Here is a 24651-nt window from a genome sequence, read left to right as displayed (position 1 = left end):
ATCCAGGCAAACAATGCAAATAAAAAGCCCACTGTGTAAAATAGGTAATTTAACATGTTAATACCTCAAAACAAACAAGTGATAAAAAAGGGTTTGTAAACAACGAGCAGCAAATGTCAGCAAATCTTTTGATAGTTTCTGGCCCTAGAAATATTGCCAGTCACCCCCAGAGGCTGAGTCAGCAGACTCTTGGTTGGTTTCTTACATTGTGAGACTAATGGCTAATCAGCATTATTGCTCGATTTTAAATGTCAAAAAGATAATCGGTCTCAAATTGCAAGACTGAAAGAAACATTAGGCTAATTTTAGGACTGTGGGGGAAAAAAAGCTAAGGTTAAATTTGAATTTTGTGCTGAAATCTTAATTTAAATAATTATAAAGCTCATTACTCATTAGCATTATAAATGAAGTCTGATTGCTGAAAAGTTGCCAATTTAAAAAAGCCATGGGATTACATTTCTTGGTTTATACTGAATCTTTTTTTTACATTTCACCTGCATGCAGCTCACTCTATAAAACTCTATTTTTACCTGATCTAAAGTATCCACATTGTTACTGTACCATTTTTCGAAAAAGCAGCAATGTCTAAAGCAGCAGTGTCTAAAATTGCATTACCACTTTTTTGTGCACATGCATTGTTTATACGCTTAAACTCTGATACTGTGCACAGAGACTGAGACTTAAATACAACAGGGCCATTGTTAATGTTATTTGTAACACCTGTTGCCTGACTTCCTTTGGAGCTCAAATATCTGCTGTGAAAAAGAGTTTTTCATTCATAAAACTGAGGCCTGATGTTATCGGGAAAAAATGGCTCACATTCGTTGCGTGCACAATTCTAAACAGAGCAGGTGTACAGGATTAGCATCACTTAGGTAATGAGGCCAGCTGAGGAAGAAGAGGGACAAAGCCCTCTGGTCGGCAAGAAAGACTGAGAGAAAGAGACAGAACAGAACAGAACAAAGAAAAGGGGACAGCAGGAAAAAGCTAAAAGGAAAGTAGCCTTTAACAAAAAAAGGAGAAGAAAAATATAGAGTTTCAGATCAATTAAAAACACACAAAGGAGTAAACACGTGTTCGTCGGCACTGGATTTTGTTATTATTATTCTTAATCTAAAAAAATAACATTAGTTTCTATAGTTTTCCTATGCTGCATAATACATGTTCATAACAAAGTAACAAAAAAAACCCCAACAAAAAATAGCTTGAGTAAAAATATCAATCAGTACCATAAAGTACGTCATTTTCAGACTGGACACACAATCTGAGTGCTTAGAATAGATGAAAATCAGAAAACTAGTAGAATGAATAATACATGTACCTTGTTTTCAGAAAGCATTACTTAACTTTCATCTTCTTCCAAAACATAGAGACCATCACCATTACCCCATCAGATTCCCGCTGGGTGGGGGCCTGGTGGCTGGGTTACCTCATAGCTGGGGTTATCACCCTTCTTTCTGCTATCCCATTCTGGTTTCTGCCCCGCTCACTACCCGTGTCCAGGCCAGAGGTCCCAGAGAAGTGCACACCAGAGCAGACGAGTTTCATCAAAGGCTCTCCCCTTCTGAAGCACAAGTACTCAGCAGATGAACACACTAGCTTTATAGAGATGGCCAAAGGTAAGGAAGTCTATAGGTTATTGGGTGTGATGTTTTTATATATGTCATATGTGGAAAACAATGTTTCTCAGAGCACATTGTATTTGGGATTAACACTTCACAAACTTGCAGTAATAACACATTTTCTTTGTGTTAAAGTGAGTACAAGCCGCATTTTAGATGAAGAATTGCTTATACATCATATTGCCAAAAGTATTCACTCACCTGTCCAAATCACTGAATTCAGGTGTTCCAGTTATTTCCATGGCCACAAGTGTATAAAACCAACCTTGACATGCAAACTGCTTCTACAAGTATTTGTGAAAGCATGGGTCGCTCTCAGGAGCTCAGTGAATTCCAGTGTGCTGCCGTGATAAGATGCCACCAGGGAATGACAGCAACTCAGCCACTTAGTGGCACGCCATATAAAATCACAGAATAGGGTCAGTGGATGCTGATGCATGTACTGCGCAGAGGTCACCGAATTTCAGGTCAGAGTGAATCTTTACAGACCTCCAAACTTCATGTGGCCTTCAGCTTAGATCAAGAACAGTGCATAGAGAGCTTCATGTAATCGGTTTGCATGGCCATGGTTACATAACTAAGCGCAATGCAAGTTGTTGGATTCAGTGGTCTAGAGCTTGCTGCCACTGGACTGTAGAGCAGTGGAGACACGTTCTCTGGAAGCACAAATCATGCTTCTCCACCTTACAATGGACAAGTCTGGGTTTGGTGGTTGCCAGGAGAACAGTATTTGTCCGGCTGCATTGTGGCAAGTGTAAAGTTTGTTGGAGGAGGATTATGGTGTTTTTCAGGAGTTTGGCTTACCCCTTTAGTTCCAGTGAAAGGAGCTCTTAATGCTTCAGAATACCAAGACATTTTGGACAGTTTCATGCTCCCAACTTTGTGGACACAGTATGGGGATCGCCCCTTCCACATGTGCATAAAGATATGCCTGCACAGAGTCCTGACCTCAACTTGACAGAACGCCATTGGGATGAATTAGAGCGGAGACTGCGAGCCAAGCCTTCTCGTCCAATATCAGCGAAAATTGGTCAAAAGTTCCCATAAACACTACCTTACCTTGTGGACAGCCTTCTCAGAAGAGTTGAAGCTGTTATAACTGCAAAGGGTGGGCCAGTATCATAATAACCACATAGCATAACACACACACACACACACACACACACACACACACACACACACACACACACACACACACACACACACACACACACACACACACACAAAACACAATAATCACTTAAGTTCATATGTGTATGAAGGTAGATGAAAAAATAGTTGAGGCGATATAGTGTACCTGATGCATCACTGCCTTTGCATATTGCTATGTTTTTTGGCATATTACATCAATATGCCGACAATGTACACTCTGTACAATATAAAAAAAGTGGAGGCTCTTATCAAAACTTCACTTGCACAGCTTTATTATCCCTTTGAAAACTAAATGAATTTATACAGTGCAGCTCACCACTACGTCATCAAGACACTGAATCAGCTTTATGTCACGACTTAGAGAGTTATTGCTTATTTTGTGCTGATGTTAATGGCAGAGAAGGTTTGGAGATGTTAACAGTACCACGTTTGAATCCAGCGAGCTCTTTAAAAAGACTGGTTCTTTCAAAAAAGGCTCTAAATACATCCTGCTCAGCTAGGAATTTGATTTTAAACACCTGTGGTAATGGGACAGAAAACACCTGAATTCAAAGAGGTGCGACCCAAATACTTTTAGCCATATACTGTATGTATTGCATATTTTTGTCTTCCTACCTTCACCTCCAAACAGTCGCAGCAGATGACTGCCCCCCTCCCTAAACCTGGTTCTGCAGGATCTTTCTTCCTGCTTAAAGGGAGTTTTTCCTTCCTGCTGTCACCAACTGCTTGCTCATAGGGGGTCATGTGATTGCTGAGGGTTTCTCTGTATTATTGAAGGGTGCCTGCCTTACAATAAAGCACCTTGAGGTGGCTATTGTTGTGATTTGGTGTTATATAAATAAAATTGAATTAAAATGAATTTTAACTCATCTGTATTTTTGACTCCACAGACTTCATTCCAACCCTGCGAACGCTGCTGGCACACCCAGTCTATCTGGTCTACCTGTGCGTGACAATCATTCAGCTGAACTCTCTCATCGGCATGGTCACTTACAAGCCCAAATACATTGAGCAGCACTTCAGACAATCAGCTTCAAAGGCCAACTTTCTGATGGGTATGGTACATGTTTCATGAACATTGTGCCGTTATATAAATTATTAGTGTGTTACACTTGAAAATGATCACAGACGACTAGGGAAAGCTTTCCAGCTTGTTTCATATTGTATGGGAGAAAAAGGACTCGGACGTCCCTTGTTTGATCAAATGAATTCTAGCGTCAAGTATGGAAACGGCGTTATAATGCAGGAATCATGTGTTTAACATGGTAATTATTACAGATTTATGGGCTTTCTGTCCATTCAGCGTTACCCTCCTCCTTCTTCGCTTTTACATTTGTTGGATGAAGCAGAAATAGAACTTCAGGGAGTGGATCTTGTTAGAGAAAGGAGAGCTGGGTTAGCTATATTCTAATTCAATCCACTAACAGCCACAGCTGCAGAGACTGGAGCTTTGTGAATATGAGAACTACTTTGCACATGAAATAAAATATCTAATGAAGTTCATAGCGTAAAATGAAAATATCTAGGTTCATGTGGTCTCATCAAGGGAGATGCCTGTGCTGACCAGACTGGCTGCATATGAAAGAGAATGTAATATAATTTCTGTAACTGTGAGACATCTGCTGCTGCCTATCTTGGCCAGGTCTCCCTTGAAAAAGAGGTTTTTAATCTCAATGGGATCTTCCTGGTTAAATAAAGGTTAATAAATAAATAAATAAATATTAGTGACCAGAGCTAATGACATGGATATAGATAAAAGACCATGTCTCCACATTGATGTTAAATAAAGCTATAAAAAGATAAAAAGCAGGGTTCTTTTTTGATCATGGTAACTTGGAACTAGTGTAGGGTTATTTTACCTCCGGAGCTGCCTCATTTGCAAGGTAGGATAAGCAGGTGTCTGAAAAACAATAGTGAAGCTTTGATGAAAAATTTAAAATGTTACCGTCATTCATTGTTCGAATCCTCATCTAGCCTTTTAAACAGCATCTAATTAATCATGTGCTTTGCTGTTTCCTTTAATCTCAGGTGTGATAAATATCCCAGCTGTGGCACTGGGGATGTTTTCTGGAGGTCTGCTGATGAAGAGGCTGAAGCTGAACATCATGGGAGCAGCCAAGTTCGCCTTTGGCACATCCCTTATAGGTTACATCCTGTCACTGTTCTTCTTCGCAATGAGTTGTGAGAATGCCAAGGTGGCCGGGGTGACACTTTCATATGACAAGTGAGTCAGAGGCGATTATATGATGTGTCGAGGTTAATGGCTACTTGTTTGGAAAATTTATTTTTCCTCCAAACTATTAAACGCAGCAGAGTTAGCCATCTAATATTTGAATGATTCCTCACTATGGTGGCTGAAAGCAACACATTATTTAAATGTTTCATATCATGCATCAGAGTTGATTGCTATGTTTTTTGGCATTTCTCAAAAAAGAGGATTTCTCAAAAAAGAAAATGTATGATAAAAGTCCATTTAATCATGAGGATGTCGACTCATATTTAAGCAGAACTGGCAACATTTCCATGGAGCTGCATATAAAGGAGCACGAGGTACCCTTTTGTTAAGCATATTTGGGAACCAGTAGGTGATTACAAGCTGAAACCAACACAAAATCATCCTCTGGGTTTGCCTAATAATGCATGTCAGTATTCAGACACAGCTGAAGTGACACTGCTGAGATGAAAAGTTAAAAGTAGCCAGAGGGGTGCAGCGTGCTAATTAGTCCATGCAGCGAATGTGCCGAAGCTCGAAAACCAATTTAAAAACCAAACACTGCATGCGGTAAATAAAATATGGAATTTCCTAATGCTCAGCAACTTGCTTATTTAGTTTCATAAATGAATGAGGATTGCTCTGGCGCCAGTCATTTTTGAAGACACTGATGATTGGAAATATGCACGTTTGACTGTGTTTATTTGAAGCAGTAATATTTCATCTTATTACAGATTACATTGTCACCGTATAAAAAGGGGGTTGCTTGTAGTGATGAATCTAGAGAGAACTGTGGGAATTAAATCTGCAGCTTACTTAACAGTCTGAGCTCAAGATATAGTCTGAATCTTACTGTGTAAACTAGGTGGTGACGATTTAGGAAATAAACAGCAGGATATTCCTCTCAGGAGATGATGGACCAAAAAATCCACCAAAAAAACTGACCTACATTTGTCTGTAGGCCAGGAAGAGTGACTGAATATGCTGCACTTTGCTAACAAATTTGCCATATCACCTTGATAACGTATGTCTAATGTATCCCTAGAAACTCAAAATCCATATCAAATATATACAAAATTGTAAATAAGTGTATTTGTTTCTGAGTTGTACTTCTTTCTTATCATCTATCTTCCAGCATCGAAAAGATATCGTATGATAAGCACCCGCTCTTCACAGACTGCAACTCAAAGTGCGTTTGTTCATCGAGCGACTGGGACCCAGTCTGCGGTGAGAACGGCATCACATATGTTTCTCCGTGTCTGGCTGGCTGCACCACCTCTGCTGGCTCAGGAAAAAACACAGTAAGTTTACAAGCGGCTCAGAAAGTAAATACTGTACAACCAGAATCGGTTGGAAATTATGAGGCAAAAAACTTTGTTAGTGTCTCGTCTGTTTTAAAACTTGGAGTAGTCTTATATCCCAACTGCGTAACCTTGGCTGGCTCAGAAAAACATGCATTTTTCTCGGAAGTGGGTTTCTACGTTTCATTTGGATTACACACTGTTTTGCCATAAAAGTCATTTGGCGTGAACTTCAAGGCATAATTCTCTCTCTTTTTTTAAAACTAAATGTTACTGAGAAGAGATCTTCTGTCACTCATTCATGACTGTGCATTCATTTATTCTCCATTGTGAGAATGAATACAGTTTTCATGAGAAAACATCGTAAAACTTGCCCACAGCTGGTTTAAAGAGAAAGATACATGCTTTAATATGAGAAAATAACAAAATGAGTTGTACAATCTTCTATTCCTGTATACTTAACCAATATAAGATAAAAAATAAGAATAAGACACTAATTTCATTGCATCAAATTGAATTGCTGGTAAAATCTCAAACGTGGGCAGCAGATCAGTGATCTGGAACCAGGCTATGTCGGTCTTTACGGCTCATGGCTGGTTTTTAAAAGGGGACTTTTTATGCTAATTCTTGCACTTTATTAAATTAACTTTACATGATTCACATTCATGGATGTTTCTGTCTGAAATAGGCAATTTTAGCTCCTCTCCCCTTAAGGCCACTCTGACCATATTAAGGAAATCCCCTCTCTTTGACGTCATGCTTTCGGCTTTTGGTGATGACTTGCACATGCGCAGACCTTTGGCAGTGTTTAAATGATCCTCCGCCCTTGTGAAACTATATTAATTATGATAAGTCTACTTTAATTGTTATTTATTGATTAGTGCAGATATCAAGAAAGGGTATTCACAGTTTTGATGACTAAGTGCTGTTTTAGGGAGCAAGCATGTGACTGAGGGCCTTTAAGGGAAGCCCACACAGCCAGTGCTTTCAAGCACTGGCTGTGTGGGCTCTCCAAGGTTCACACATGAACCTTGGAGAGTTTCATGAGAATGAGATTTGGATATTTTCCACTGTTCCTTTTTCTAACATGTAGCACACAGCAGGAAATAGTCCACTTAGTTTAGGCCAGAGAGTTCCTTACACAGTGGAGGCAGCCTCTCTAAATCGCTGTACACAATCTTTTACATTAATTTGGTTGCTTACTTCCTGGGTATTATTTGCCTGTATATGATTGTCTTTATTTAAAGAAAGTTTGATTGACTAAAGGCTTGTGCTTTTTTGTACTGGTTTGAAGTTTTCTGTTAATCAGTAAGGGAGTTTTATTTAAACCAGCTAAATTCAAAATGAGGGAGTTTAATGCTAGATTTACTAAACTGCTTAAAACTGTCTTATGGTGTAAAAATGTTGCGACAAGTTAGTTAAGTCAAGTTAATTTATTTATTAGCACATTTTAAAACAACACAGGTTGGCCAAAGTGCTTTACAGCTAAATAGAATAAAACAGCAGGGAAATAGAGAAATAACAAGAAAAGCAAGAACCAAAAAGAAAAGAAACGTGTCAAAACTCAGTCAAAATTAAACACTAGTGAGTAAAGGCGTGTCTTTAAGTGAGTTTTAAACATCTCAAGGGTTGCAGAGGTGCTAATTTGAAGAGGCTAACTGTTGCAAAGTTTAGGTTTGACTACAGCAAAGGCCTGGCCTGCTCTGTGTTTAAAGATCTATTAGGAATAGTTAAAATAGGAATAGTTCAAAGTCCAGAAAGGTAAGAGGATGCTAAAGTCCATTTAGTGACTTAAAAACAAGTAATAAAATGTTAAAATCTGTTCTACTGGAAGTCAGCATAAGGAAGCCAAAAGTCAGCATCTAAAAAACATGGACAGAGTTGTGCAGCATCCCAAATCAATAACTGAATATTGACTTGAACAGTGTCCACTTTTATGCACATAGCACTGTTATTGTCCCAGGGGTTGTATTTGAGAAATAACATGCCGTGTATCACTTTTTCCATTAAACATGACCTGTGCCAGTATGTCTGAATGGTAATTCTCACTATTTATTGTATTTTTATACAGCGACATTGTTTTTGCACCTCGTGTTTTGCAAAATCTTTCTGCACTTTTCCTATAAAAAAGACATGAAAGACTACTATCATCTTTTGATTTGTATATAAATGTAGTTTGCAATTCTATGCATACAGGCTAGTGACAAAATAAAGGAAAACCCTCTCTGAACTCCCTCTATCTCAGTAAGGTGTTGGGCAACAATGCTTTGACACACACACGCACACTGGTTTTTCCATTAATTTGTCTGTAGTTGTCTGTGTCTAGCTATATGGTCATATGTGTGGAATATGCGTGTCTCTCCAGGTCTTCTCTAACTGTTCCTGTGTCGGTGTGGCTGGTAACTATACGGCCAGTACAGGTCACTGCCCTCAAAAGGACGACTGTGACAGGATGTTCCCGTACTTCCTGGCTCTCTCTGTCATCACTTCCTTTATCATCTCTCTTGGGGGGACACCAGGATACATGCTTCTTATCAGGTCAGATTAAATTTAAGGCATATAATGAGAAAGGATCTTGAAATAACTACATTATCCCTGTATTCGTATTAGCATTTATATCAAGCCTCAATTTCAAACTTTTAGAACTGTCTATTTAAGGTGGTACAAGAAGCATTTCTTGTACTGTTTAGTATTTTCCTTACCTTGAAATCCCCACACACCTGGGTTTGGGATAACAGTGGACAATTGGGAGGTTCACTCAAAGGACAGCCAACATTTCCTTGCCAGTATTTTGCTCGAAAGTGTGGCTTGTTGAGGCTGTGCCCCGCCTGGCATGCAGACAAACAGCGGTCGAAACAGCAAAGACAAAAAAACTTTGGTCATGATGAACATTTTTCCATTGCCGCACACAGAAACACGGAAATACTAACATCTTGAACCAATTCAGATTTAATAAAATGTTGTTATACTAATTAATCAGCATGTACACGGAGTTGTGCCTTGTGACTTTGAGCACAGACTTCCTGCAGCCATCTCTGCAGCATGAGTCTGTAGCCAATATAAATAAATATTAGGGGTGCAACGATATTCGTATCGATATTGAACCGTTCGATACAGTGCTTTCGGTTCGGTACGCATATGTATCGAACAATACAACATTTGTAATTTATTTTATCAATTTTCCTTCTGACGATGCTGTCTGTGTTGAGCGCTCAGTGAATCTGTGTTGGACTACTCCGCCTAGGCTGCACTGTCGAGCGCAGATCCACTGAGAGCTCAACACAGACAGCATAGTCAGAAGGAAGAGCGCAGGGCAAGCTAGCGAGACAGAAGTTAAGCTCTACTTGCAACAGGCAAATTGAACGTCATTCAGATCTGGCGTTTGGAATTATTTTGGTTTTCATGTGACGTATGACCCTGAAGGTAAGCGAGTCATGGACTAAAGTAAAACAGTATGTTGGATGTGCCATGCAATGCTCAATTACATTGGTGTGAACTAGTGTGTTAGCGCAGTTAGCTCGTTAACGTGTTGGCCGTCTAGCCCCATGCACGGAGTGATCGGCGGTAGCTCGTTAACGGAGATTTGCCGTGTTGTGGCGTTAAGGTCATTTCAACGAGATTAACCTGAAAGCACTAGCGGGAACACAACGAATATGACTGCACATTTACACCGACATCATCCTAGTGCAAAGACAAAAACAACAAGCATGCTACTAACTTTAGCCGAGTCATTTAGACAGCTGTTAGCACATGATTCTCCTTATGCTGCTGAGAATATAGCCCAGAAGAAGCGGATAGTATAGCTTTTATTTTGGAAAGAGACATTTCTCTGTAATAAACTCTCTTTTCCAAAGATGAGTGATTCCTCAATCAGATACAGGGCTTGCAATATCGCTAGCCCGACGTCCCGGGGCTAGCGATTTTTTCAGTCGGGCTACCAAAATCTATCTCTTCCCTGCCCGTCGGGCTATTGTAGGAAAAATATATGTCAATGCTTCTGCATTCTTTCGGAAATGTAGCTGGGTAATTATGTCATTGGCATCGGTGAGCCACTGTCAATATGTGACATATTGAAGTCGCGTTTGAATTTGCGCTTGTTTTTTTGCTTTCACTTTGCAATCGTGCGAACTGTGTATAGAGAGCGACAGCACTGATCTGTGAGTGATGATAATTTGTGCACCAATTCCTCTGACATCGTCTTATTAATCGTTAGCTTACTATGCAAACATGACAAGTGAAATCTCCCGCAGCAAGCTTAAACATGTGAGAGGTTGATCGCGCAGAGAATCGCTGAGCTTATGTGAGTGAGTGTGTAAAAGCATTTCAGTTCTGCTGAGCCAAATAAGACAGGTCAGGGTGAAGAAGTGACAGCCAAAGAAAAGCTTACCACAAAACGGAGAAGTTATGACAAATCAGACTATAAGGCAAAAAGAAAGTGCAGCTTTATGGTTTCATGGACAAAAGAATTTCTGTGGCTGCAATATGATGAGCTAAATAACCAGGGCTGCACATAAGTGGTCCGCAGGTGCGCATTCGCTGTCAAAATAAAAAACACGCACAAGGGTTAGGGTTAAATTCAAAAACTGTACTTTTGAGTTAAAATATATATTTATAATTTTAATAAATGACAAATTAAAAATGCATGAACATTTTTTGTATCGAAAAAATATCGAACCGTGACACCAAAGTATCGAACCGAACCGAACCGTGAATTTTGTGTATCGTTGCACCCCTAATAAATATATAAATCAATATTTAAAAAATCTGTTTTCTAATTGATAAAGAAAAATCTGTAGATTTTGGTGATCTCTAATAATTAATATAGGTCATTATTACAGTTTTTGTTTTCTCATATGAGATATGAGATAATAAAAAGAATATGTTGACAAAGCACATTCGTGAGCAAATCACATAGTGACAATGACACGCTTCTGCAAAAACAAAGCCTAAATTACAGAAAGCTAGTATTGAATTACTTTATATTGTGAACATCCATGTGGGAGTGTTTGGACTGATAGAAAAAGTCCAAAATCTATGTCATCATGCACATTTTCCAAATCTATCCGATGGACTGGATTCGAGTCTTTGCCAGGCCGCCTTATGTTTGACATCCCTGAGTTAGACTATAGATGAGGCTTGATACAATAAGCTACACAGAGATGCCCACACAGTCCATCTGAAAAGACCTAATGCTGTACCTGTTGCATGTGCATGTTTTGCATATGAAGGGCATATCATATAATTTGGACTCTTTAGAACAAGCCCTGTACTGTACTACTACTCCTGTAGTAGTTGAGTCAGTCCTAAATGCTTAATGTCATTTGTTGTAGTTACCATTGACTCTTACACAATTTTATACCTGCTTGTTTCACTACTGCAAACTTTGGAGCTTGTTTTCATAAAGCCTTGTATAAACTTCCTGTTATTAGCAGTGGCTGCATACTTGTTTGTGGATTTGTTTGTCTGCCAAACTTATAAAAAAGGGACTTTGTCAAATTAATATTTTAAAAAAACCCAACATTTGTTCTAGTGGTTAGTTGAGAATGACGGTGAGGGCAAATCTTTGCTCTGCTAGTCACAAATGATTTCAGTGACACTGGAAAGTCTAAAACAGATACTGTTACCTTGTTGACATGTCTGATCTCAATGTGTGGAAGCACACGTATCATTGAAAACTATGATATGCTCCTTAGCACACTGGTAATTACCAGTGTCAGTAGACATCAGTTTCCACAATCACATTACTTAGAAAGTGACAGGTGAACATTTTGACCTGATGATAATAAACTGATTTATTTGATTTATGACAATAACTCTTGAGTGTCAAGTAGACATGTAACAGTAAAATAAATGTAATAATCCAAGACTACGCTTTATAGCAGCTCCCTTGTACCTGTTATATAGTTAATCCTGCCATCTGAAGCCAAAAATGCATTTTAGGCTGTTCTGTGTTCAGTCTTTCCTGAAAGTTGTTCACATGCCTGTGGGATAGCTGTAGGGCCGTTCACTCGGAGAGCCCGCTTGATGATACAAGTAATCTTCTAAGTCTTATCATAGAAGCATTTCCACTCCTGGATCCAATACACTGACACACAACCAGTCTTATTTGTGTACACAAAAACAGCATCAATGTTGTACAGAAACATCTCGCACATCTTCAGGATTTTACCAGAGGTAAAGGTGGTATACAAACCCAAAATCATGTGTCATCAACCAGGCTTCAAATTTTCTGCCACACAGCGGCCTCTGGTGGTTAACTGTGGACTTTACAGTGACATGCTGTGACACATGCATGTGCTAATCATTTATTTTCTGCTTTGTTCTCCCTATAAATCCAACTCGGGTGTGTTTTTCAAGTAAAGAGATTTATGCTAAGGGAATTACACCCTCCTATATGCGAGCACATAAGCACACACTTAACACACAAACGTAGGACCTCTTAAAGCCATGTCAGCTGATCCTGTTGGATTCCAGTGGCCTGGCAGGAATGTAGTGACTTTGCGCTGTGCGTGAATAGTCATCTTATTATTCCTCTGTTCATTTTCAGAGATCAGAAAGACGGTTTAGTTTCCATAGGAATGGTAAAAGTTCTTCTTAACAGGTTTATCAAATGTCATATATTTTGTTGTTTAAGTGGAACAGCTATGGTTTACATTTTGTATTTACATTTACACTCGCTTGAGTAACAGTGGCATTACTTCTGGTGTTACCTAATAGGCTTTTTTTTTTTGTCCAGTAACAATAGAAACTGATTTAAATGATAGTAACCATGTTCTGTTTATTTATTTTATTTTATTTATGCAGGTGCATCAAGCCACAGCTGAAATCTTTGGCCCTGGGTTTCCACGCACTGGCAACACGGACCCTTGGTAAGACCTGTTCGGTAGTCGGGAATGTTCTGGGATTTGATCTTGGTTTAACTCTTCCTGAAAACCTTTGCTTTGTTTGTCCAAGTTTAGTCATAAAATGTTTGTTCAGATTTTTCAAAATAGTGTTCGCTGTTACCTGTTGTTTCATTTTTAGGAGACGTGACTGTGAAAAGACTTTGTTTCCTTTGTCTTACAGCAGGGATCCCAGCACCCATTTACTTTGGAGCCATCATTGACACCACATGTCTAAAATGGGGTCAGAAAAGGTGTGGGGGCATAGGAGCCTGTCGAATCTACAACACCACCGCCTACAGGTTGTACTTACACATGTACTATTCAGTCGTTTGTGAATCCCTTTTTTTAATTAGTCCAAACATTCAACATAATACAGCCTTAAGTGTGACCTTCTGTAGACCAGACTTAATCTCATTTATTTGCTGATGCTTTACTGGAAATACTTTCATTGAGTTTGAACTGAATTAGCAGTAACCTCTTGCCTACCCTACTTCTTTTTTTCTAGTTTTTCTGTAACCCCTGGAAGCTCTACGTGAGACATTATAATTCCTGTTTATAGCTTCCAAATTATGATTATTAAACATTAATAAATATTATCCCATTACCCTAGCTCAATTTTCTGGTACAACTCAACATAGGGAATCTATTGCAGCATTAATAACCAACTCTTGTCTGATGTCTTGCCAAATTTTGCTAATTTTCATCAAATCAATCTTTTTCGTGCCTCTCAGAATAGCATACCTGGGCCTGACTCTGAGCCTACGGACTATCTCCTTTATTATTTGCATCCCGGGCTTCATCCTGCTCAGTCGACAGCTGAAGGAGGAGGAACGAAGCGCCATCCACGGAGCTCTGAGGAACGGTGGAACCGAACTGGAGGTGCTCAGGAAGGAAGAGTTGGTTATTTCTAATTCTGACCAGCCACACCACCCATCAGAGAACAGCACAGATAGGCAGACACGACTTTGACAGAGCCAGCAGAGCTGACGGCCGCATATATACCCACAGTATGTCCAGAGCGCCGCTGCACACATGCACGCTCGCTCACATGAAAACAAGATTTGCAGGGAATCACTTGTTCAGTCATCTCATGTAAAACAGAAATTCTATATTTGTACTGCTGGATGTGTAAAGGCTTTGTAAATCTGACAGAAATTTGATATGACTGAAATATTTCTTGAATGTACATGCTGTTTTTCCTTTTAAGAAAAAAAAAATACAAACACGATATTTTTGAGTTGAAGAAAATATCAGTTAGGAAATGTGACTTGTACAGACTACTGCAAAACAGTACTATTTTAAACACCAGCATTTCAAAAGCTGCCTCTTTAAGATCTTTCTTTCAAAGTTATTCCAGCTGACAGTAGTGTTACAGAACTGAAGAGGTAAAGTGGCCTTATAAACCAGAGGCACAACAGCAAACTGATATGTCCTAAAAAGAAAAATCTGGCCTTTAGAGACCTGAGATATTTTTTTCTCCTTTAAGTGAGTTGTAGAATTGCTCGTTTCAGTAACACTTGGAGGATATTGATATGATGTTTCGGTATGTGCCTCATTCACTCAACTGTTACCTCTTAATGTGTGTTTCAGAGATCTTTAAAAAACAATTTCATTTTACTTTTAAATTTCAGATCATCGGCTCTTTACTCGTTTAGGAAAAAACAATTGATTTTTGCTTTTTACTTAAAAGCCCAAAGTTGTGAGTGTATAGCAGTTTGTTGTTTTTGTGCTTTCTGGATATGAACTTTGGGTCCGTTGATATTCATAATCACTAGAAATGGGAATTGTATTTTAGTGAAATCTGCTTCAGCAAACAGCTCTGCTTTTGTCAAATTCTAGAGCCATGACACTTACCTCTGAGTGGTGCAAATGTTTTAGTTTCACACACACAACTGACTAAAGCTGTTAATAGCTGGTATCAGATCAAATTTGCATCTTACACTTCTCAGTTGGGCTCCCCAGGCTCTGGTATTAAATAACCGTTGTCGTGCCTTGGATAAGGCAGAAATTGTATTGTTGCAACACTGATAAAGTACTTACTGTAAAAAAAAAAAAGGAGAAGAAGAAGAAAACACTGTGTGTGATTGTTGTTGCTGATATGTAAAAGTTCTGTTTCCATCGTCATGCGTTTCACTGGTTGGTGTTTCTACCTTTGTATTCTTTATGTGTGTCTTTATGCCAATGTCACAATTTTATCTCCCCTTTCTTCTCTTAAACATTAACCCCATTTTTGTAAAATCTGACAGTGATTTCTCAGTTGTATGAATCGAGTATATAGCATTTTTTAAATTTTATACAACTTTTTTTTTAAAGAACTCTTTTTATCCCAGTCTGTCACTGAAATCCTGGACATTTTTTTTTTTTTTTAGCATTTTCTTTCATTGAGAGCAAATGATCAGATATCTGACTGCTTAAACTAGAGCTCTGTTCAGGGATCTGATGAAATTATCTGAGGGTACACTAGCTGCTCTGATGTGATGTTTTGCAATGACTGATGAAGTCGTGATCTCTGGAATGCATTCAAATTCATGCCCAAAGTATTGATATGGTTGAAAGTCGAGTACCGATTATTGAGACTCATCGCAACACTTTTCTTTAGTGCAGCAGTGTACGAGTGTACACTGCTGCCAATCTCTATGATTCAGAAAACAGTTTCCTTCGACCATCCATTTGTGTAATACCAGACGCCCTTAATATGTACATCAGCAGAAAGACTAAATTAGCCCAGTTTAAAATTCAAAACGTGGTAAAGGATTTGACAGACTTTTTAATACAGACACACTTTCCCTCCCCCTGCCCCCCAACACACACACACAAATAAAATACATAAATACAAATATATATTTATACACATATGTCCCTACATGATTGTATATTTTCATGACAAAAAGCATCATCTGACCTGTTATTACAAGTGAAAAAAACTTGCCTCAACATCACATGTTGTGGTATTTGTCACTTTCAACGGGAGCTGTGTGTTTTAAGTAATATGCTGGTTTCATAGTTTATAATATTTATAGATAATATTTATAGTAGCATAAACTCTATTGAAAATGAACACTATTTACCATGTAGCTTTTGTATTGCTGTTCTGCTGTGGGCTATCAGCATCTCATCGCTGATGAGAACCTGTAATCTAAATATGGCTTCTGGTTTGGTAGCTTAGGGGACCTTAACTGAAAGTATTTGCTTGATTTGTGGATGGATGAAATTAGGCAAAATTGGGTTTTAAAAACATGTTAAACTGCGTCCTTTAAAAACAGCGTGTGGATTGAAGGAGGATTTCTTGCATTGCACTGCTGTTAGGAATATTCTGAAGTTACCTGCAACTTTCCACTCAAGTGCCAAATCAGATTTAGTCAGTCCCATTTTTTTATTTTTAGATATCAGGGTGAAGTGATATTGTTCCAGTAACAGAATGTTCAGTGTAACTCAAAAAAGGCATTCAATATAATTTTGCAGTCACCAGTTTTATTTCAAGGTCATGAATTCACGTTTTTCAAAGGAGCCGTGGACCCACAACACACGTACTATTTGGGTAAGTTGCAGCATGAGGTGACTGTGTCATCTTCAGGTTCAGTTTCAGGCTGACAAACTCAGAACGGTGTAGAGAAAGAAAGTCATTATCTCAATAATGTAAGGTCTTTGCTTGCATTAAAGAAATCAGAATGTAAATAATTTTCTTGGATTATTTTTGTAAAATTTCAAGGAATATCTTAAATGAAATATTAAAATAAAGAATTTTAATACCCAATCACATTATGGGTTTTTTGTGATTTGTTTCATTAGCTGGGAAAATGAAAAAAAAAAAAAAAATGGTTGTAGTGCAGGAGGCACACGGACCAGAAGGGAAGTGTGGTCCTGCTCCTGAAATTCAGATAAATGATTAACAGAGTTTGTGTTAAGAAGTCAAAACAAAGCGCAGGAAAAAATAACCTTTATTAAAGAAAATTCTGCTTTCTACATCCACTGGAAAGGCACTTAAATCTGATTTTTACGTCCAAACAGCAGAGCGCAACATGAACATGTATTTATATTACCGGGAAAATGAACAATGGTAAATCACTAATAAAAAGCAAACATTTAAATATGTGGTGATGACAATCGCAGGTCCTGTTTCACAGTGACATGGATTTGTTTTGTTTGGATAATTAAAAGATACACAAAAAAATATATATAACAAAACAAAGACAATCTTTTTTTGTGACATAAAATATGAATCCCAGCAAACTGTGCACCTTAACACAAAACTGAGCATGTGAAGAACATCCAGGCAAAAACCTAACTAGGACTTAAAAAAAAAAAAAGTTTTACTTTATGTGCCAGATCTTTTTACAACTTCAAATAAAAGGAAATAAAAAACTAAACACAGACACAAAAACAAAAAACAAACAGATACTGGCTAAAACCTCTACCTACTGTTATCCATTACAGCTGTACAGGTAAAAACATCTGGCACATCGGCTGAAACACCGCAAAACAAAAGTGAAGCTCATTTATCTCAGTGCAACTGTACATGCAGTCTGTATTTGCATACTAAAGTTAAGCTGCAAGTGGCTGCACAAAAACAAGAGAAAACCTTTAGCATAAAAATACTTTTGTAACCATTTACCACATTTATAGATCGACTCAACTTTCCCCATATCTTGTGCAAAGTGGCAAAAACAAATGAGACAGAAAACACTCATTTTGTTTGATATTTGATATATTAGGTGCTCTGTGATCAGTCCTGAGTCACTTACTAACTGAACTCCAATTGCTTTGCACAATTAATCTGCCCGATAGCGCACCCTTGAAAAAGAAAATCCTCTTAGTCAGGCTGCACCAGGCAGAAACAGATATTACTCATTCCATTTAAGCCAGTCTCGTGCTCTAATAAAGGTTTAAGACTTTTGAAACCATTGCTGCTACCAGCCGAAAGCATGTTCCTCAGATGAGCCAGTCTTTAATTTGTAATTAAATAGTATGACACACGGTGTTACAGATGGTCAAGCATGTGGTGCAATTGTCTGTGACTGAGCTAAGTAAACACTTTAACCTTTAACTTTTCATCTAATCTTCCTTTTTATTTCCACTGTCTCGCAGATTCTGAAAGGAGAGAAAATGAAAATATCAGTTAAAATATTATACTGTATTATACAATTCCACACTCCATAAAGGTTCAAAGTGTCTGTTAGTTGTTAAAGAAATGGATGAAAACCTGAAAGTGAACAGAATTTGCAGTCTTTCACTAGTGATTTGTGCTTTAAATGTTTCCACAAAACATACTCGAGGCCTAAGCTTAAACGATAAATTGATGGCTTCTTTGATCACGAAATATGGAGGAACCACACTGCTGATCTGAGGCTGCCTGCCTGATGTTAATTGTCTTGAATGTCACTTTGAATTGTTACATCTAGCTAGTGAACGACCCAGCAAATCATCACCCTGCTGTGTTCAGAGCTCAGCATTACCTGGAGCTCCTGGTGTTCTTTCAACAGCCTGTCATACTCCCTGGCGAGGCCCTCCATCTGTTTCTTCATTACATCTGCCTCTGACTGGGACTTCTTCAGACCTGGAGAGGAAAACAATGACACATGAGAACAAGGAATCCCCACCCCCCATGTCTTTGTTTACAGAAACTGACAAGTTATAAAAGCTACATTTGTTTCCAGGGAAGGTGTAGAGGACTGAAATATACACAGATATTAACCATCTCCAGAAGTCTTCAGTTCTTCTTTCAGTTTCTCCACTTCCTTCCTTAGCAGGTCCATGCCCTCAGCAGTAGCCCTATCACCCCGCCCTTCCATCAGAGTCTGATAACATAAAAATACATATATTCAAATCTTCAGTCAAATATAGTTATCCCAGTACCTCCAGTGGAAAACACAAAGCATATTCCAGGCATACAAACTGAACAGTCAAACCATTGAGCAGTCTATAAACATTAAATATGCTCTGGATGTGGATTAAAGGTTAAAGCTGAGTTGGGTAGCTTCCATTTCAATTCATCTTTATATGATTACAATCAACTGGGTACTCTGTTAATATAGCTTTAGATTATGTAAGCAACAAGCTAATATGTGCTATTAAAATCTGGACTTTGAAATTCTGTTTTATCATTCAATAACTGTGTAACTTATTCCCTGACCTATATGAGTTTCCCCACATGCAGTTCAAAGTGGGTTATTGATTACAAATAACAGATCTTTGTGCAATTACCTGTTTCAACAGTTCATTGTCCTTCATGTATTTCTCAGCAGTCTGGTTAGCATTTTCAGCCTGTGCTTGAAGAGCAGCCGTAGTCCCAGACGCTGACGCCAGCTGATTAATCAGAGTGATCAGCCGCTTCATAACGCTGCAAAAACACACAAAGGTTAGAGGAAAGCCAGGTTCAAAGTCCAGGTGTTGTATTAGAGCACAGACTCACAGCCACAGGAAGACGGCAAAACCAGAGATGTACAGATTCCTCTGGGCTCTAAAAAGCTTCATGTGCAAGTGGTCGAACATATTTGGTTGCAGCTTGGCATCGGCGCCGTGCTCTTTAGATGAATACTTTCTCACTTCACGGACAGCATCTTTAAAAACCAAAGAAAAAGAAATCCCCCATAAGTCCAAACGTAGCCTTAAAAATACAGACAGGGATGATTGTTTGCTTACCGAGGAAGAGAACAATGAGTATTATGATCATGGTGAGAAACACTTTATTCCAGAATCTTGACATCCAACTCCAGATCCTCAGATGGAAAATGCTCTGCCATCTGCACAAACATTTGAAGTCACATCACTATGGTGCACAACATAACATTTCTTACAGGATTACTACAGCTGACAGTATATTTGACGCAGAATCAAACACCACACTTTGCTGCCAGTGGTGAGACAAACCTGACACATATGCACAATGTCGTCATTATTCATTCTTTAGTGTTTAGTTAGTACCTTTTTCAGCAATCCAAAGTACCACAAAGTGCACAATACAGATGAAGAAATGAGTTCAGGCAGGGTGGAGTGGGTGTAAATGAGTTTCTGGGGTAATTTGTAACAGAAGGATGGCAGCAAAAGTGTAAGGAAATGTTCAGAGAGACCTGCTATGATGTGTGAGTTCAAGATGTTGGCAGATTTTAATTTGAGAGTTATCAGAACAGACAAGCTTAGAAATGCATAGATCAGGGGGACATCTTAGGTTGAGATGGTTTGGGCATGTGCACAGGGATAGTGGATATACTGGACAAAAGATGTTGAGCTACTCAACAGGAGAAGGAAAAGAGGAAGACCACAGAAGAGATCCGTGAATGTAGTGAAGGAGGACATGCAGAGGGTTGGTTTGACAGAAGAGATAGAATGATATGGATCCACTGTGGGTACCCCGAAACTGAGCTACCAAAAGAAGAAGAAAGGATCTCCTTTGTCAACAGAGACCTGAGTGCAAAACCATATTCAACTTGAGAACAGAGCGACAGTTATACTTACCTCCTGGCAGAGATAAAGGGTAAACAGAGGATGACAATGACGCCAATTTCCACATAGAGAAAGAGAGCGACAGCTGTCCACTGCAACGTCATCTTTGCTGATGGCTTCTGAAGATAAACCAACCAAAAGACCGGAAACCTAACAGAAAACAAGAAAAGGAAAAGGAATTGGTCTCACCTCCCTCAACAAACTATCAGGTACAGAGAAGGTAAGCTACCTATCGTACGTGGCCATTTCTCAGTAATAACACTACCGTTGAAAAAGACTGCAATAATCTCGAACCCAGTCTATTTACCTTAACGGAAGCTCGCAGAGGCTTGGAGTGAACTGTCAAACCGCTGTTACTATAACCTGGTTTCACAGCATCACCGCAACAAATACGTGCAAATAGAGTGCTCGTTTATATGTTTAACGGCTAGCTACTTTCAACGATTTCACTCTTCCATCTTTAGCCAGGGTTCAGTATCAAGCTTGCATTAACACATGAGCTAACGCTAACATGCAACTAACGCAGGTGATATAGAAACATACATTTTTTTTTTTTAACTATTTAAGACTATTATAAGGCCTGCTATAACACGTTATGCTAGATTCCAAGTAGACATATATGAAACTTCCAAAATACCGTAAAAGCAGCAACTGAGATACTTACTAGTTAGCTTCTGAAATCAAACAGGGCAAAGTAAGTTTGTCTTCCTGCACCAGCGAGTCCTCCTACCGCCTCTTCCGAAAGAATAGCTTCCGTTGCAGTTTTTCAAAATAAAAGCCGCGGCGCTATTACAATTTTTAATCTAACAATATAAATGCGGTCCGTCCTATGTACAATTATTTTCCACAGTTATTGCTATTCATTTTTAAACTGTAGTGCTGTTTGAACACCCCTTTCATTTCATGATATTGAAGATTTTCGTTATAGGGAAGATTGTGACATTTACGTTGAAGGCAAATAATTAATTACTTGAAGCCGTTTTTTCCTTCATGACAAGGAAATAACGAAATAAATTTCTTACACTTCATATTGATTATCCACTCTCAGAACACTGAAATATCTTTTTCTTTTAAACCCCTGAAGCCAATAGAAATATTGCATCTCAGTAATGCTTTACATAAACATGACAAACAAAAACAAACTACGCATGTACAGAGATGCACTCTTCCCACGATTATTCTATATTCTGTTTAATAACCTACTATCGCACACTTGCGGAAAAAGGAAAGCAATAGAGACAGAAATTGCACAGCTATAGATTAAAAAATTTTATTGAGCATAAAAACAGTAACAATAAAAACTAAAGTCACGCCGTTAATTTTCAATGTGGTCATGTCTTGAGATCATGTACTGATCCATATGTATTCTGGAGGTAATCTATTACAGCTGAAGTACTGGACAGAGAATTGAACACTTTTCTCTCCGGCTGCGAGCTAACCCTCTCCAGCATGTAGATAAGATGATGGTGGAAGCATGTGAATGGAGTGCCCTGTTCAACAGATATGTCCACCCAGTCCCATATACACTGCAAAGGAGTGTCCTCATAGCCAGCAAACATAGCAGGGTTAGCAAGTAACCCACGTGCAGCCATGACACCTAATAAAAAAGATAAGAAAAAACCATGAGCCAAATAGAAAGAAAACTGCCAGAGTTAGAAGTATATTTGTTACAATGTTGCTGAAAACGAACATACCATCAACACCTGTGAGCTCGTGGATTGACTCCACATCCCGGAGATACTTTATGTCGCCGTTGGCAATGACAGGGACAGAAACACTGTCTTTAATTGTCTTTATAGCATCGTAATGGACTGGTTGGTGGCGTTCTTCTGTTGTACGACCATGGACTGTTATCCATGACACACCGGCTGATTCAGCCTTTTGACATAGATCCACTGTCTGCCTTAGGTCCTTGTGAATTCTGTGAAAGATAACAGTAACGGTATTAATATACCAATAATAAGTAGGATCATAATCATAACTAGTATTGTTTTAAATAATCTTCCTTCGGTTGCTCCCTTTAGGGTTACCAGGGCAGACCATCTTTCTGCATCTCACTCAGTTTCTAGCATCCGCTTCTGTCACACCAACCCTCTGCATATCCTCCTTCACCACATTCATGGTGCTCTTCCTCTTTTCCCCCTAACTGGCAGCTTCATATTCAACATCCTTCCACCAGCCCTTCTCTGCTCATGTCCAAACCATCTCAACTTTGCCCCTCTAACTTTTCCTCCAAACTGCTCAATCAGAGCTGGCCCTCTGAGGTACTTGTTTTTATTCCTGTCCACCCTGGTCACTCCCAATGAAAATCTGAACATCTTTAGCTCAACCAACTTCAGCTCCGGTTACTGCCTTTTTGTTAGTGCCACACTCTCCAAACCATAGCAGGTCTCACTACCATCTTGCAAATCTTCCCTTTCCCTCTTGCTGCTATCCTTCCACAAATCACCCCCTGACACTCGTCTCCACCCTGCCTGCACTCTTTTCTTCACCTCTCTTATGCACTGTCCATTGCTCTAGATGATTGACCCCAGGTATTTAAATTCATCTACCTTCACACCCTCTACATCTTGAATGTTCACCATTCCACCTGTCTCCTTCTCATTCACAAACATCTATTCTGCCTCACTTTTATTCACTTTAATTCCTCTTCTGTCCAGTGCATACCTCCACCTCTCCAGCCGCTCTTCCATTTACTCCATACTGTACCTAAACAGTGTCGTTCACAAACATCACTGACAGGTACAGTTATAAAGTTATATATTATAAAGGGGTCATAATTCTTCAAAAAGAAACAAAGTTTAGTATGTGTGGCTTTTTTTTTTTTTACCTTATTTTAATTGATGCTGTGTAGTTTGGATTGTCCACTTGATTTCTGACGTGTCTCACCATGTCTTTAACAAGTTCTGGCTTGTTAATGAGGCATGCACCATACCCAGCTGACATAGCCCACCTGAAAACAACACACAAAAAAGATACTGAAGCGTTCTGAGTACACTGAGTTTACTAGATTTGTACCTAACTACTGGTCCCAGTAACTCTTAGTTACTTTCTGGAATAAAATGTAAATATTAAGAATCAACAAAGAAAAAGCTACTCTGTACAATCACATTGTTTAAATAATGAGAAGTGACAGCATTAGTTTAAACTATCAGTAGCTGCACCTCTGGGGGCAGCCGCAGTTGAGGTCAACTCCATCTGAGAAAGGTGCCACTGCACAGGCTGCATCAGCCAGACTCTGAGCATCATGGGCAGCAAACTGCACTATCAGTGGTCGGTCACCTGAGCAGATAAACAAAGAGCTGTAAACTATCATCATATCAGCAATAGCAATACAGACAATACTGGCATTAGTAAATTTTACATTATGTCGCAGGGAAAATCTCTCTGTTTGAAGAAACTAGGTATGAAGTGCAAGAAATCAACCTAGTAGCTCATTCCAGCTCATATTACAATGTTACTCACGTTCATTAGTAGTGAATTCACTGTCTCTGGCTTTGATTGAGCGCAAGAAGTCGGCTGCAACGATCATTGGAGTGAAGCAGATATCGCAGTTGTACTTCCTAACCAAGGACCTGAAAGCAAGCCTGAAGGAAATAAATATTAGCACAGTGAGCATCATTAACTGTACTCGTGTTTCACCAAAATTCATCCATAAGCAAAGAAATTTGTAAATTAGTTAAAGAAATGACAGCTTTCACTTACTTTGAGTATCGAACCATTGGGGCACAAATTTTCAGTACTTGTCCCTTTTCAAACATGTCCATGACACTCGTGTTGCCGTTAGCGGTCTTCATTCTTCACATAAGCGGCCAAACGTTAGCCACGTAGCGTAACAAGCTAACTATCTCAATATGCACGTGAAGCCTTTCGCGGTTTAAATGTACTATTGTCCGACGTATTACTTCAAGGCTAAAAGAAGACCCCACCTCACAGTGTAAAACGCCATTCTGCTAAACAGAGATACGCAGGTATGACTACATGGACCTCAAGACGACACTCACGGAAATGTGCCCACTCAGTGGTACAGGGGAGGAAAA

General features: G+C 39.0%; 3 protein-coding genes across 3 annotated transcripts in view; 1 reads left to right on the top strand and 2 right to left on the bottom strand.

Moving 5' to 3' along the window:
• LOC146653991 (solute carrier organic anion transporter family member 1C1-like) overlaps window positions 1–15953 on the top strand; it is a 48393-nt gene extending 32440 nt beyond the window's left edge. The window contains exons 8-15 of the mRNA XM_085429178.1: window positions 1371–1619; window positions 3665–3829; window positions 4803–4998; window positions 6122–6287; window positions 8653–8825; window positions 13092–13156; window positions 13353–13470; window positions 13903–15953. Of these exons, the coding sequence (XP_085285304.1) occupies window positions 1371–1619; window positions 3665–3829; window positions 4803–4998; window positions 6122–6287; window positions 8653–8825; window positions 13092–13156; window positions 13353–13470; window positions 13903–14140 (1370 nt within the window). The 3' untranslated portion in view covers window positions 14141–15953. The remainder of the gene's footprint in view (window positions 1–1370; window positions 1620–3664; window positions 3830–4802; window positions 4999–6121; window positions 6288–8652; window positions 8826–13091; window positions 13157–13352; window positions 13471–13902) is intronic.
• A 1119-nt stretch (window positions 15954–17072) lies between these two features.
• Window positions 17073–21378, bottom strand: bcap29 (B cell receptor associated protein 29). Its single transcript, XM_085380761.1, has 8 exons — window positions 21276–21378; window positions 20624–20761; window positions 19811–19911; window positions 19581–19728; window positions 19373–19508; window positions 18864–18966; window positions 18625–18725; window positions 17073–18259 (listed from the first exon to the last, which is right to left on the bottom strand). Exons 2-8 carry the CDS (start codon window positions 20713–20715, stop codon window positions 18224–18226), a joined length of 717 nt encoding a protein of 238 aa, XP_085236887.1. The 5' UTR covers window positions 20716–20761; window positions 21276–21378; the 3' UTR covers window positions 17073–18223.
• A 487-nt stretch (window positions 21379–21865) lies between these two features.
• Window positions 21866–24651, bottom strand: dus4l (dihydrouridine synthase 4-like (S. cerevisiae)). The gene is made up of 6 exons (XM_085379837.1): window positions 24317–24651; window positions 24077–24198; window positions 23776–23893; window positions 23442–23564; window positions 22306–22532; window positions 21866–22208 (listed from the first exon to the last, which is right to left on the bottom strand). The coding sequence occupies exons 1-6, from the start codon at window positions 24406–24408 to the stop codon at window positions 21943–21945; spliced, it is 948 nt and encodes a 315-aa protein (XP_085235963.1). The 5' UTR covers window positions 24409–24651; the 3' UTR covers window positions 21866–21942.

The sequence above is a fragment of the Rhamphochromis longiceps genome, linkage group LG14 (assembly GCF_057381845.1).
Source record: "Rhamphochromis longiceps isolate RC_006_pf linkage group LG14, R_longiceps_female_GT1.1, whole genome shotgun sequence".
NCBI classification, from domain to species: domain Eukaryota; kingdom Metazoa; phylum Chordata; class Actinopteri; order Cichliformes; family Cichlidae; genus Rhamphochromis; species Rhamphochromis longiceps.
Note: the sequence above shows the minus strand (reverse complement) of the source record. Positions and strands in the feature narration are given on the sequence as shown.